We start from the raw sequence: 16267 nt of genomic DNA, 5'->3' as shown, positions 1-16267 counted from the left end.
TTAAAGGGGAAATATAGTAAATTTTGAGGCTCATCATCAAATCTATATTGTGATTCTCTATATTGTGTGTTCCTGGGAATATGTGATTTCTTTCCAGACTAGGATTCTACATTGCCAACAGCTGATGGAAATTTTATAAATATACATATATATATATATATATATATATATATGTGTGTGTGTGTGTGTGTATGTGTGGGTATGTTTATTTACTTTCTCAAATTCAGTTTCCCACACACACACATGGATATGGGATACTGTGGGGGAAACTGAATTTTAGAAAGTAAATAAATGGCTCTTCTACATGATTGTCGTAAAGTCAATTAAATAAATGAGGACTGGCTAGGTTAGACTAGCTATTTCATCATTTTGGGTTGAGTACAAGGGATAACACATATGAGTTTCTCCCCCTGGTTTCCATTTGGAAACTCTGAGAACTTGGCAAAGTTACCTAACTTGTTTGAACTTAGGATTTCTCATCAGTGTCCTGGGGTGTTTTAAATATTAACTATGGTATTCCAGGTGACAGTACAGAGTTGGCTATGGTTATTTTTATTAGCTGGCAATTTCTCCAAAAAATGTCTTGAAATGAAACTAACAGTTCATCGGATGATTTTGCAAAGGAATCTGTCCAAGTGAAAAATGAATAAGGCAAGTTGTCCCAGGTGTAGTAAACATGGCCAGAGAGAAGCAGGCGGTTTGGGCAACTTTTTCTAAGTAATTTGGCATGTTCTACTCTCTATAGTTCTTTTGACTGCAGTCATCCATTCCAGACTAGACTATGAGCTCTTCCAATAGGTTACACACTTGACCAGATATTACTCCTATCTCAGGCAACAGGCACATTTCTATCCTCATTTTCCAAGTACAGATCTCTTTTTTCTCTTGATATTTTTTTTAATTTTTAATATTTTTATTACATATTTTCCTCAATTACATTTCCAATGCTATCCCAAAAGTCCCCCATAGCGCCCCCCACTTCCCTACCCACCCATTCCCATTCTTTTGGCCCTGGCATTCCCCTATATTGGGGCATATAAAGTTTGCAAGTCCAATGGGCCTCTCTTTCCATTGATGGCCGACTAGGCCATCTTTCGATACATATGCCGCTAGAGACAAGAGCTCCGGGGTTCTGGTTAGTACATCATGTTGTTCCAACAATAGGGTTGCAGATCCCTTTAGCTCCTTGGGTACTTTCTCTAGCTTCTCCATTGGGAGCCCTGTGATACATCCAATAGCTGACTGTGAACATCCACTCCTGTGTTTGCTAGGCCCCGGCATCGTCTCACAAGAGACAGCTATATTTGGGTCCTTTCAGCAAAATCTTGCTAGTGTATGCAATGGTGTCAGCGTTTAGAAGCTGATTATGGGATGGATCCCAGGATACAGCAGTCTCTAAATGGTTCATCCTTTCATCACAGCTACGAACTTTGTCTCTATAACTCCTTCCCTGGGTGTTTTGTTCCCAATTCTAAGAAGGTGCACAGTGTCCACACTTTGATCTTCATTCTTCTTGAGTTTCATGCGTTTAGCAAATTGTATCTTATATCTTGGGTATCCTAAGTTTTGGGCTAATATCCACTTATCAGTGAATACATATTGTGTGAGTTCTTTTGTGATTGTGTTACTTCACTCAAGATGATGCCCTCCAGGTCCATCCATTTGGCTAGGAATTTCATAAATTCATTCTTTTTAATAGCTGAGTAGTACTCCATTGTGTAAATGTACCATAATTTCTGTATCCATTCCTCTGTTGAGGGACATCTGGGTTCTTTCCAGCTTCTGGCTATTATAAATAGGGCTGCTATGAACATAGTGGAGCATGTGTCCTTTTTACTGGTTGGGACATCTTCTGGATATATGCCCAGGAGAGGTATTGCTGGATCCTCCGGTAGTACTATGTCCAATTTTCTGAGGAACCGCCAGACTGATTTCCAGAGTGGTTGTACAAGCTTGCAATCCCACCAACAATGGAGGAGTGTTCCTCTTTCTCCACATCCTCGCCAGCATCTGCTGTCACCTGAATTTTTGATCTTAGCCATTCTGACTGGTGTGAGGTGGAATCTCAGGGTTGTTTTGATTTGCATTTCCCTGATGATTAAGGATGTTGAACATTTTTTCAGGTGTTTCTCTGCCATTCGGTATTCCTCAGGTGAGAATTCTTTATTCAGTTCTGAGCCCCATTTTTAAATGGGGTTATTTGATTTTCTGGAGTCCACCTTCTTGAGTTCTTTATATATATTGGATATTAGTCCCTTATCTGATTTAGGATAGGTGAAGATCCTTTCCCAATCTGTTGGTGGTTTTTTTGTCTTATTGATGGTGTCTTTAGCCTTGCAGAAACTTTGTAGTTTCATGAGGTCCCACTTGTCAATTCTCGATCTTACAGCACAAGCCATTACTGTTCTATTCAGGAATTTTTCCCCTGTGCCCATATCTTCAAGGCTTTTCCCCACTTTCTCCTCTATAAGTTTCAGTGTCTCTGGTTTTATGTGAAGTTCCTTGATCCACTTAAACTTGACCTTAGTACAAGGAGATAGGAATGGATCGATTCCCATTCTTCTACATGTTAACAACCAGTTGTGCCAGCACCATTTGTTGAAAATGCTGTCTTTCTTCCACTGGATGGTTTTAGCTCCCTTGTTGAAGATCAAGTGACCATAGGTGTGTGGGTTCATTTCTGGGTCTTCAATTCTATTCCATTGGTCTATTTGTCTGTTACTATACCAGTACCATGCAGTTTTTATCACAATTGCTCTGTAGTAGAGCTTTAGGTCCGGCATGGTGATTCCACCAGAGGTTCTTTTATCCATGAGAAGAGTTTTTGCTACCCTAGGTTTTTTGTTATTCCAGATGAATTTGCAGATTGCACTTTCTAATTCGTTGAAGAATTGATTTGGAATTTTGATGGGGATTGCATTGAATCTGTAGATTGCTTTTGGCAAGATAGCCATTTTTACAATGTTGATCCTGCCAATCCATGAGCATGGGAGATCTTTCCATCTTCTGAGATCTTCTATATTTTCTTTCTTCAGAGACTTGAAGTTTTTATTATACAGATCTTTCACTTCCTTAGTTAGAGTCACGCCAAGATATTTTATATTATTTGTGACTATTGAGAAGGGTGTTGTTTCCCTAATTTCTTTCTCAGCCTGTTTATTCTTTGTGTAGAGAAAGGCCATTGATTTGTTTGAGTTAATTTTATATCCAGCTACTTCACCGAAGCTGTTTATCAGGTTTAGGAGTTCTCTGGTGGAATTTTTAGGGTCACTTATATATACTATCATATCATCTGCAAAAAGTGATATTTTGACTTCATCTTTTCCAATTTGTATCCCTTTGATCTCCTTTTGTTGTCGAATTGCTCTGGCTAGGACTTCAAGTACAATGTTGAATAGGTATGGAGAAAGTGGACAGCCTTGTCTAGTCCCTGATTTTAGAGGGATTGCTTCAAGCTTCTCACCATTTACTTTGATGTTGGCTACTGGTTTGCTGTAGATTGCTTTTATCATGTTTAGGTATGGGCCTTGAATTCCTGATCTTTCCAAGACTTTTATCATGAATGGGTGTTGGATCTTGTCAAATGCTTTTTCCGCATCTAACGAGATGACCATGTGGTTTTTGTCTTTGAGTTTGTTTATATAGTGGATTACGTTGATGGATTTCCGTATATTGAACCATCCCTGCATCCCTGGGATGAAACCTACTTGGTCAGGATGGATGATTGTTTTGATGTGTTCTTGGATTCGGTTAGCAAGAACTTTATTGAGGATCTTTGCATCAATATTCATAAGGGATATTGGTCTGAAGTTTTCTATCTTTGTTGGGTCTTTTTGTGGTTTAGGTATCAGAGTAATTGTGGCTTCATAGAATGAGTTGGGTAGAGTACCTTCTGTTTCTATTTTGTGGAATAGTTTGTGAAGAACTGGGATTAGATCTTCTTTGAAGGTCTGATAGAACTCTGCACTAAACCCATCTGGTCCGGAGCTTTTTTTAGTTGGGAGACTATTAATGACTGCTTCTATTTCTTTGGGGGATATAGGGCTGTTTAGATCATTAACCTGATCTTGATTCAACTTTGGTACCTGGTATCTGTCTAGGAACTTCTCCATTTCATCCAGGTTCTCCAGTTTTGTTGAGTATAGCCTTTGGTAGAAGGATCTGATGGTGTTTTGGATGTCTTCAGGATCTGTTGTTATGTCTCCTTCTTCATTTCTGATTTTGTTAATTAGGATGCTTTCCCTGTGCCCTCTAGTGAGTCTGGCTAAGGGTTTATCTATCTTGTTGATTTTCTCAAAGAACCAGCTCCTTGATTGGTTGATTCTTTGAATAGTTTTTCTTGTTTCCACTTGGTTGATTTCACCCCTGAGTTTGATTATTTCCTGCCGTCTACTCCTCTTGGGTGAATTTGCTTCCTTTTGTTCTAGTGCTTTTAGGTGTGTTGTCAAGCTGCTAATGTGTGCTCTCTCTAGTTTCCTTTTGGAGGCACTCAGAGCTATGAGTTTTCCTCTTAGAAATGCTTTCATTGCGTCCCATAAGTTTGGGTATGTTGTGGCTTCATTTTCATTGAACTCTAAAAAGTCCTTAATTTCTTTCTTTATTCCTTCCTTGACCAAGGTATCATTGAGAAGAGTGTTGTTCAGTTTCCACGTGAAGGTTGGCTTTCTATTATTTATTTTGTTATTGAAGATCAGCTTTAGTCCATGGTGATCTGATAGGATGCATGGGACAATTTCAATAATATTGTATCTATTAAGGCCTGTTTTGTGACCAATTATGTGGTCAATTTTGGAGAAGGTACCATGAGGCACTGAGAAGAAGGTATATCCTTTGTTTTAGGATAGAATGTTCTGTAGATATCTGCCAGATCCATTTGATTCATAATTTCTCTTAGTTTCTCTGTGTCCCTGTTTAGTTTCTGTTTCCATGATCTGTCCATTGGTGAAAGTGGTGTGTTGAAGTCTCCCACTATTATTGTATGAGGTGCAATGTGTGCTTTGAGATTTACTAAAGTTTCTTTAATGAATGTGGCTGCCTTTGTATTTGGAGCATAGATATTCAGGATTGATAGTTCCTCTTGGAGGATTTTTACCTTTGATGAGTATGAAGTGTCCCTCCCTGTCTTTTTTAATGACTTTGGGTTGGAAGTCAATCTTATCAGATATTAGAATGGCTACTCCAGCTTGTTTCTTCATACCATTTGCTTGGAAAATTGTTTTCCAGCCTTTCATTCTGAGGTAGTGTCTATCTTTTTCTCTGAGATGAGTTTCCTGTAAGCAGCAAAATGTTGGGTCTTGTTTGTGTAGCCAGTTTGTTAGTCTATGTCTTTTTATCGGGGAGTTGAGTCCATTGATATTAAGAGATATTAAGGAAAAGTAATTGTTGTTTCCTGTTATTTTTGTTGTTAAAGTTGGCATTCTGTTCTTGTGGCTGTCTTCTTTTAGGTTTGTTGAGGGATTACCTTCTTGTTGTTTCTAGGGCGTGGTTCCTGTCCTTGTATTGGTTTTTTTCTGTTATTATCCTTTGAAGGGCTGGATTCGTGGAGAGATAATGTGTGAATTTGGTTTTGTCGTGGAATACTTTGGTTTCTCCATCTATGTTAATTGAGAGTTTGGCTGGGTATAGTAGCCTGGGCTGGAATTTGTGTTCTTTTAGTATCTGTATAACATCCGTCCAGGATCTTCTGGCTTTCATAGTCTCTGGTGAAAAATCTGGTGTAATTCTGATAGGCTTGCCTTTATATGTTACTTGGCCTTTTTCTCTTACTGCTTTTAGTATTCTATCTTTATTTAGAGCATTTGTTGTTCTGATTATTATGTGTCGGGAGGTAATGAAATGGAGAAGTTCCTAGACAGATACCAGGTACCAAAGTTGAATCAAGATCAGGTTAATGATCTAAACAGCCCTATATCCCCCAAAGAAATAGAAGCAGTCATTAATAGTCTCCCAACCAAAAAAAGCCCAGGACCAGATGGGTTTAGTGCAGAGATATATCAGACCTTCAAAGAAGATCTAATCCCAGTTCTTCACAAACTATTCCACAAAATAGAAACAGAAGGTACTCTACCCAACTCATTCTATGAAGCCACAATTACTCTGATACCTAAACCACAAAAAGACCCAACAAAGATAGAAAACTTCAGACCAATATCCCTTATGAATATTGATGCAAAGATCCTCAATAAAGTTCTTGCTAACCGAATCCAAGAACACATCAAAACAATCATCCATCCTGACCAAGTAGGTTTCATCCCAGGGATGCAGGGATGGTTCAATATACGGAAATCCATCAACGTAATCCACTATATAAACAAACTCAAAGACAAAAACCACATGGTCATCTCGTTAGATGCGGAAAAAGCATTTGACAAGATCCAACACCCATTCATGATAAAAGTCTTGGAAAGATCAGGAATTCAAGGCCCATACCTAAACATGATAAAAGCAATCTACAGCAAACCAGTAGCCAACATCAAAGTAAATGGTGAGAAGCTTGAAGCAATCCCTCTAAAATCAGGGACTAGACAAGGCTGTCCACTTTCTCCATACCTATTCAACATTGTACTTGAAGTCCTAGCCAGAGCAATTCGACAACAAAAGGAGATCAAAGGGATACAAATTGGAAAAGATGAAGTCAAAATATCACTTTTTGCAGATGATATGATAGTATATATAAGTGACTCTAAAAATTCCACGAGAGAACTCCTAAGCCTGATAAACAGCTTCGGTGAAGTAGCTGGATATAAAATTAACTCAAACAAATCAATGGCCTTTCTCTACACAAAGAATAAACAGGCTGAGAAAGAAATTAGGGAAACAACACCCTTCTCAATAGTCACAAATAATATAAAATATCTTGGCGTGACTCTAACTAAGGAAGTGAAAGATCTGTATAATAAAAACTTCAAGTCTCTGAAGAAAGAAATTATAGAAGATCTCAGAAGATGGAAAGATCTCCCATGCTCATGGATTGGCAGGATCAACATTGTAAAAATGGCTATCTTGCCAAAAGCAATCTACAGATTCAATGCAATCCCCATCAAAATTCCAAATCAATTCTTCAACGAATTAGAAAGTGCAATCTGCAAATTCATCTGGAATAACAAAAAACCTAGGATAGCAAAAACTCTTCTCAAGGATAAAAGAACCTCTGGTGGAATCACCTTGCCGGACCTAAAGCTTTACTACAGAGCAATTGTGATTAAAAACTGCATGGTACTGGTATAGTGACAGACAAGTAGACCAATGGAATAGAATTGAAGACCCAGAAATGAACCCACACACCTATGGTCACTTGATCTTTGACAAGGGAGCTAAAACCATCCGGTGGAAGAAAGACAGCATTTTCAACAAATGGTGCTGGCACAACTGGTTGTTATCATGTAGAAGAATGCAAATTGATCCATTCCTATCACTAAGGTCAAATCTAAGTGGATCAAGGAACTTCACATAAAACCAGAGACACTGAAACTTATAGAGGAGAAAGTGGGGGAAAGTGTTGAAGATATGGGTACAGGGGAAAAATTCTTGAATACAACAGCAATGGCTTGTGCTGTAAGATCGAGAATTGACAAGTGGGACCTCATGAAACTGCAAAGCTTCTGTAAGGCAAAAGACACCTTCAATAAGACAAAAAGACCACCAACAGATTGGGGAAGGATCTTTACCTATCCTAAATCAGATAGGGGACTAATATCCAATATATATAAAGAACTCAAGAAGGTGGACTCCAGAAAATCAAATAACCCCATGAAAAAATGGGGCTCAGAGCTGAACAAAGAATTCTCACCTGAGGAATACCAAATAGCTGAGAAGCACCTGAAAAAATGTTCAACATCCTTAATCATCAGGGAAATGCAAATCAAAACAACCCTGAGATTCCACTTCACACCAGTCAGAATGGCTAAGATCAAAAATTCAGGTGACAGCAGATGCTGGCAAGGATGTGGAGAAAGAGGAACACTCCTCCATTTTTGTTGGGATTGCAAGTTTGTACAACCACTCTGGAAATCAGTCTGGCGGTTCCTTAGAAAATTGGACATAGTACTACCGGAGGATCCAGCAATACCGCTCCTGGGCATATGTCCAGAAGATGTCCCAACCGGTAAGAAGGACACATGTTCCACTATGTTCATAGCAGCCTTATTTATAATAGCCAGAAGCTGGAAAGAACCCAGATGCCCCTCAACAGAGGAATGGATACAGAAAATGTGGTACATTTACACAATGGAGTACTACTCAGCTATTAAAAACAATGAATTTATGAAATTCCTAGGCAAATGGATGGACCTGGAGGGCATCATCCTGAGTGAGGTAACACAATCACAAAGGAACTCACACAATATGTACTCACTGATAAGTGGATATTAGCCCAAAACTTAGGATACCCAAGATATAAGATACAATTTGCTAAATGCATGAAACTCATGAAGAATGAAGACCAAAGTGTGGACACTGTGCCCCTTCTTGAATTGGGAACAAAACACCCATGGAAGGCGTTACAGAGATAAAGTTTGGAGCTGTGATGAAAGAATGGACCATCTAGAGACTCCCATATTCAGGGATCCTCCCGATAATCAGCTTCCAAACACTGACACCATTGCGTACACTAGCAAGATTTTGCTGAAAGGACCCAAATATAGCTGCCTCTTGTGCGACTATGCTGGGGCCTAGCAAACACAGAAGTGGATGCTCACAGTCAGCTATTGGATGTATCACAGGGCTCCCAATGGAGAAGCTAGAGAAAGTATCCAAGGAGCTAAAGGGATCTGCAACCCTATAGGTGGAACAACATTCTGAACTGACCAGTACCCCGGAGCTCTTGACTATAGCTGCATATGTATCAAAAGATGGCCTAGTCGGCCATCACTGGAAAGAGAGGCCCATTGGACACACAAACTTTATATGCCCCAGTACAGGGGAATGCCAGGGCCAAAAATGGGAATGGGTGGGTAGGGAAGTGGGGGGGAGGGTATGGGGGACTTTTGGAAGAGCATTGGAAATGTAATTGAGGAAAATACGTAATTTAAAAAAAAGTAAAAAAAAAAAAGAAAAAGAAAATTTCATGATGGCCACAGAATGGATATCTTAGAAACAACATATGTAAGGAAGGAGATCTTGCTGTATTATGTCTTTACACACAAGCCCAGAGAATGATGAGTCCCACTTCTAGTGTGTGTCTTCTAATCCCAATTAATACAGTCAACATAACTCCTACAGGCACAGCCAGAGGCTAAACAGTTCCTCACTGGTGTGTCCTGAAGCTTGCCTTCTGGTTAATCCCAGGTACAAGTTGACTACTAACACTAAAAAAGCAATAGGAATAGAGTAAAACAGAATACTCCACAATCCAGCAAAAAGACAAAAAACAAAAACAAAAACATATTGGTCTTTCCAAGTAACTTGACATTGGAGACCCTGGTTTCCAGCCACATGACAATAAGAATCTGTTGTTTAAATTACTCAGTGGTAATGTCACTTAAGTGTCAACAAACTAAAAACATACATTACTCTTTTCTCTTATAATGAGACACGATTTATACTTCCATGTGTGTTCATTTGTTTTTGTGTTTTGCTTCCTTCACCAGATGATCATCTACAGAACAGCAGGGAATGCATCTGCCATCTCTTTAACATTATCATCAAGTATTATACTCTGTTGTCCCAGGAATGACTGACTGCTTCCCAAAGCCAGACAAGAAGTTATAGTGTCAACAAATGCCAGGTGTGTTAGAACAGGTGTCAACAAGCTGAGGTTCTCCAAGCACTACCTGGTCCACATTCTTCTTGGGACATGTGACCTATACGTGCTTTAATGTTTTTAAGTGGCTGAAAAAAAAAGACATACATTTCTTAACCTGAAAACATTATACAAAATTGAAAGGTAAGGTTCACACTCATTTGAATATTGCCTACAGATGCCTTACTGCTACAAAACAGTTAACACTGTTGTGATAAAGACTACACTACCTAAGTCAAATGTTATTTGGTCATTTGAAGTAAAAGAAATCTTCTAAACATTTATGTAAAATTTATGTCACATGCTATGTGAACTGCTCAGTGAGAACTGCTCCAGGTGACATGGTCCAGGAATGTAGTCCTTTGAGAATTTTGAGCGCTTTTTTTTAACACTCCCAGAAAACATGACAAGAGTTGTGTGGCCACTTCCAAAACACAAGAAAATCAAGAAGGAAGACCAATTCGTGGATACTTCATTCCTCCCTAGAATAGGGAATAAAATATCCATGGAAGGAGTTGCAGAGACAAAGTTTGGAGTTAAGACGAAAGGATGGACCATCCAGAGACTGCCCCACCCGGGGGTCCATCCCATAATCAGCCACCAAACGCAGACACTATTGCATACGCCAGCAAGATTTTGCTGAAAGGACCCTGATATAGCTGCCTCCTGTGAGGCTTTACCAGTTCCTGGCAAATATAGAAGTGGATGCTCACAGTCATCTATAGGATAGAACACAGGGCCCCCAATGTAGGAGCTAGAAAAGTATCCAAGAGCTGAAGGGGATCTGCAACCCTATAGGTGGAACAACAACATGAACTAACCAGTACCCCCAGAGCTCGTGTCTCTAGCTGCATATGTAGCAGAAGATGGCCTAGTCGCCCATCATTGGGAAGAGAGGCCCCTTGGGCTAGCAAACTTTATATGCCCCAATACAGGGGAAAGCCAGGGCCAAGAAGTGGGAGTGAGTGGGTAGGGGAGCAGGGCAGGGGGTGGAGGATATAGGGGACTTTTGGGATAGCATTTGAAATGTAAATGAAGAAAATATCTAATTAAAAAAGAGTCAAAAAAAAAAAAAAAGAGTTGTGTGGACACAGCTTCTTCAAAAAACAATTGTTCTTGGAATGTGTTTTCATGCCCCTCCAAGGTATAGCCGATAGGAATGAGTTTACTTCAGATAATTCCTTATTGCTTGTTGTTATTCAATTAAGCTATCCTTTACATATTTCTATGGGAAAACATGTTTTGCCACACACAGATTGTCCTTGTGATTGTACACCGCTTGGATTCATAAGAACTTTAGTCATGTGACCTTTCTTAACATTCCAAGTGTAAATAGCCTGATGCTCTGAATGCTATTGCAGGAGACTTTAGTCTGCCTTATTTGTCAGCTCCATTCTCTCAAGTCCCACTGCCTCTAGAGCAGTGACCGTTAGCCATGATAAGCTTTTTTACATTTCTACTGAAACTCAAATTTTAACCCATGCATATTATGTGCTGAATAACAAAAGGTCTGTGCTGCCGTGCCCCGTGTTCATGGAATTTTGATGGAGTACACGTATTGTGATAAAGACCTTAAATTCAAATAGAACAAGGAATAATGATTATAACACAGTTTTCTGAACATGTTTATCATAAATCCTATCAATGAATCTATCCTTGGATACAAATGTCATTTGTAAGGACAAACACAGGAGCCCTTATATTCATTTTTACACAAAAAACAGTTACCTTCGATGGAGCCACAAAGTGAACGCACTCCAGCCACTCAGATAAAAAAGGTTTCCTGCATATTGAACACTTTTTCGCTTTGGAGAGTTTGTCCTTGGCCTCTGGGTAACTCTCTATGGCATCCATAATCAAAGGGTCGTTTTCTTCTAACAGAGAAAGGACAAATCTTGCTGCTATTTCCTAAATTCAAAAAAGAAAATAGCTTGTCAAATTAATTCAAATACTATATATTACATTAATCCCTATTTCATTAGTTCAAAATCATATTTAATTATTTATTATTTATTAATCTAATAATTTATTAATCTAATTAATCTAAGATTCTACAGCACTGTACAATGACTTATACATGACTTGCATGTGGCTGCCATTGCAAAAAATAATGTCTTTCACATATATAAGAAAAGTGGTACCTTTTACCATATTTATGCCTCTTAAATATAAAACTCTAAGTCATACTAAATTTACATTATCTGGTTAATAAAATTAGATGTCATTTTACTTAATTTTCTTTGTAACTCTCAGTACAATAAGTAGGGGCCACCCAGACATTCAAACTGGACTCAAAAATATTCAATCGCATTTACTAGGCTATAAATTCTTCCTATCTAAACTATAGCTCAGAACCCAGTCAAATCTTCATCACTCAAAGAGCATTAGAATTAGAGTCTGTGAGTTAATCCCTACTGTACTTCACCATGCTGATTTACAGAAAATTTGACTAATTCCAATGATGACACTAACTAATAAAAAGGTAATGAAGACAAAGAAGTTGCCTTCCATGCTATCAACATCATCAACTCAAGTAAAGCATAGCATGAGCTGTATAAACTTAAGTCTCCACTGTCCTAGCAAAGGAAACAGGCATTTGCCTCACTGCACAACAGGGCCGAAATCCAGAATGTCAGCATGGCAAAAACAATGCTTGTGTTTATGAAGCAATGTGTGTTTATAGAGCGTGGAAGTCCTGTATAAATATTACACAGACTCTGCTTGAAATTTAAACAGTATATGAGGCCAACTTATTTGGGACATATTTTCCTGCCCGAAATGAAGGGTTTTCTAATAGTCCAAATCAGGCTCTGTAAGTCACTACTGGGAATCTATACATATCAATATGTATAAAAATATCTCCCTAATTCATGCTAATTGAACTCTTTAAAAATTTCAAGAACATAGAATTCCTTCATATTTCTGTAGGCCTGCCCCTTGCTACGCCCATGCTTCCCAGACAACAAGCATCTTGGAAGCCCACCATCACAGAGTAAAGCATCCTGGGCATGTGTAGAACCTTCTGAGTGGGGGGAAATGACCATGGTAAACAGACAGAAGAAATCTGAAAGCACTAATATTATCATGAATTCCACCAGCAGAGGCTTCCTGTCACCTTTTCTCTGTTTCTGAGGAGCAGTTTGTAATTCAAGTTAAAATGCTTGTTTTTAGAGGTATGCTATTAGCTAATTAGACAAATTGGGTGGTTAGCTCTAATATGCAGAAAACTCATAGACAAGGACTCATTTTTCAAATATAAATAAAAGAATTTTATGGAACACACAGATCAATAAAATTAAGTCATACAATTGCTTTTACCATTTATGACTCTGGACTCAAACATTGATTTCAATTCACACTTGACAACTAATATATCAGTCATTAATTAAATTCTCCTTGGAACCAAGATATTACTTTGGAAGAATAATGTATGTCATTGAAAACTAAAGTTTTTACTTGGAAATGTGGGTAAACACAAAGGAAGATACTATTGGTATAACCAATAAAATCTTTTAGAACACTTCTTAGAGATACATTTTGTAAATTTTTCTAAAAATACTCCATGTAGTTATTATATCATGGGAGTGGCATTTTAAATCTAAGAAATCTTTTACAGATAAACATATTGTTCATTTTGAATCACTTATAGACTATTTTGTTAGAATATTTTATGTAGGTCATATGATATTCCAATTTCTAATCACTATAAACTGAAAGTAAATTCAGGTCCATTCTTAAATTGTCTTACATATGATCAATTGAATTATATTATACAACAACAAATTATATCTATATAAGTATAAAAATGTAATGAGTGCTACTGAATGAATAGGAAGAAGATGCACAGAATCATAAGCAAGCACTCGGGGTCCATCACGTGCAGAGTTCCACATGCTGGTTCAATAAGGTGTGTAGTGACTGCTCAGTCTTGTTTGGACACAGTTTTAGTTCATCTGGTTCCAAGTATCTCATGTGTAAAATAAGAGGTTTTCTAATACTATGACAGAGTTTATACAGTAAGATAATACTAGCAAGGCGTTTGGTCTACATCTGCAGATGCACTGAATTACTGGCATCAAATTCTAGTGAATACATTTCTTTTTTTTTTTTATTGGCTCAATCCTTTGTGTGTGTGTATATATATATATATATATATATATATATATATATATATATATATATATATTTCTTTTTTATTTAGTTTTTATTAGGTATTTTCTTCATTTACATTTCCAATGCTATCCCAAAAGTCCCCCATACCCTCCCCCCCCACACTCCCCTACCCACTCACTCCCACTTCTTGGCCCTGGCGTTCCCCTGTACTGAGGCAGATATTTCTGAGGTGAGGAAGGTTCTTAAAACCTTCTGTTGGTATGGCTAGCACTCTATCACTGAGCTTTATCCCCAAGCCTTGCTTTACTTTTAATTTTTGACAGACTAAGTCGTTCAAGCCACCTTAGAAGTCATTCCATACCTCAGACAGACCTTGGACACATGTAGCTAGGATTGCAGATCTAAACAACTAAGTATATCCTTTAGAAATTCTCTACTAAGGCAAAGACAGTTTCAAAGCCCTATGGCCCATTGAAACCCAAAGGAGTTTAACTGCTAACCAGCAATGTTAACCAAATGTCTACTAGAAATGAACTAGAAATATGTGGTGAGTTTGAGTCACCATTCTGGGGAAAATTCATAGAAGTACTTTTAAAAGCACCTAAATCATTTATGTAAGTTAAACTAGGCTCTACCGGTCTGAACAGCACCTGGGTAGCTAGAGCGCAGGGTCTGCTGACACCCGCCAGCTACCCACGACATCCGCCACAGCATTTTGAGACTGCTGGTGAGTGGTACACAGCTTCTGCTCCAGTCCAATCGCGTGGGACCTGAGACTGCTTTGGTTGGGGAGGCAGAAATCCGGCCTGAGTAGGGCCACAAGCCTCTTCCGGTCAGAACAGCACCGGGGTAGCTAGAGCGCAGGGACAGCTGACACCCACCAGCTACCCACGACACCCACCACAGGATTTTGAGACTTCTGGTGAGTGGAACACAGAGTCTTCTCCAATCTTTTTTTTTTTTTACTCTTTTTTTTTTAATTTTTAATATTTTTATTACATATTTTCCTCAATTACATTTCCAATGCTATCCCAAAAGTCCCCCATAGCGCCCCCCACTTCCCTACCCACCCATTCCCATTCTTTTGGCCCTGGCATTCCCCTATATTGGGGCATATAAAGTTTGCAAGTCCAATGGGCCTCTCTTTCCATTGATGGCCGACTAGGCCATCTTTCGATACATATGCAGCTAGAGACAAGAGCTCCTGGGTTCTGGTTAGTACATCATGTTGTTCCAACAATAGGGTTGCAGATCCCTTTAGCTCCTTGGGTACTTTCTCTAGCTTCTCCATTGGGAGCCCTGTGATACATCCAATAGCTGACTGTGAACATCCACTCCTGTGTTTGCTAGGCCCCGGCATCGTTTCACAAGAGACAGCTATATTTGGGTCCTTTCAGCAAAATCTTGCTAGTGTATGCAATGGTGTCAGCGTTTAGAAGCTGATTATGGGATGGATCCCTGGATACGGCAGTCTCTAAATGGTCCATCCTTTCATCTCCAATCTTTAAACAGTGACAACAATAACAACTAATCCCAGAGATTACCAGACGGCGAAAGGTAAAAGTAAGAATCTTACTAACAGAAACCAAGACCACTCACCATCATCAGAACCCAGCACTCCAACTTTGCCCAGTCCAGGGCACCCCAACACACCGGAAAAGCTAGACTCGGTTCTAAAAGCATATCTCGGTATAGTGACAGACAAATAGACCAATGGAATAGAATTGAAGACCCAGAAATGAACCCACACACCTATGGTCACTTGATCTTCGACAAGGGAGCTAAAAACATCCAGTGGAAGAAAGACAGCATTTTCAACAAATGGTGCTGGCACAACTGGTTGTTAACATGTAGAGGAATGCAAATCGATCCATTCCTATCTCCTTGTACTAAGGTCAAGTCTAAGTGGATCAAGGAACTTCACATAAAACCAGAGACACTGAAACTTATAGAGGAGAAAGTGGGGAAAAGCCTTGAAGATATGGGCACAGGGGAAAAATTCCTGAATAGAACAGTAATGGCTTGTGCTGTAAGATCGAGAATTAACAAGTGGGACCTCATGAAACTACAAAGCTTCTGCAAGGCTAAAGACACCATCAATAAGACAAAAAAACCTCCAACAGATTGGGAAAGGATCTTCACCTATCCTAAATCAGATAAGGGACTAATATCCAATATATATAAAGAACTCAAGAAGGTGGACTCCAGAAAGTCAAATAACCCCATTAAAAAATGGGGCTCAGAACTGAACAAAGAATTCTCACCTGAGGAATACCGAATGGCAGAGAAGCACCTGAAAAAATGTTCAACATCCTTAATCATCAGGGAAATGCAAATCAAAACAACCCTGAGATTCCACCTCACACCAGTCAGAATGGCTAAGATCAAAAATTCAGGTGACAGCAGATGCTGGCG

At 38.9% G+C, this 16267-nt stretch overlaps 1 protein-coding gene across 1 annotated transcript in view; it reads right to left on the bottom strand.

Moving 5' to 3' along the window:
• The window catches only part of Lrrc69 (leucine rich repeat containing 69), a 146686-nt gene that overhangs the window by 47692 nt on the left and 82727 nt on the right, over positions 1 to 16267 (bottom strand). Inside the window, exon 7 of the mRNA XM_021160582.2 lies at positions 11468 to 11647. Coding sequence (XP_021016241.2) covers positions 11468 to 11647 — 180 coding nt within the window. The remainder of the gene's footprint in view (positions 1 to 11467; positions 11648 to 16267) is intronic.

Source organism: Mus caroli, unplaced genomic scaffold (genome assembly GCF_978045245.1).
Source record: "Mus caroli unplaced genomic scaffold, Mus_caroli_1 scaffold_6, whole genome shotgun sequence".
NCBI classification, from domain to species: Eukaryota; Metazoa; Chordata; class Mammalia; order Rodentia; family Muridae; genus Mus; species Mus caroli.
Note: the sequence above shows the minus strand (reverse complement) of the source record. Positions and strands in the feature narration are given on the sequence as shown.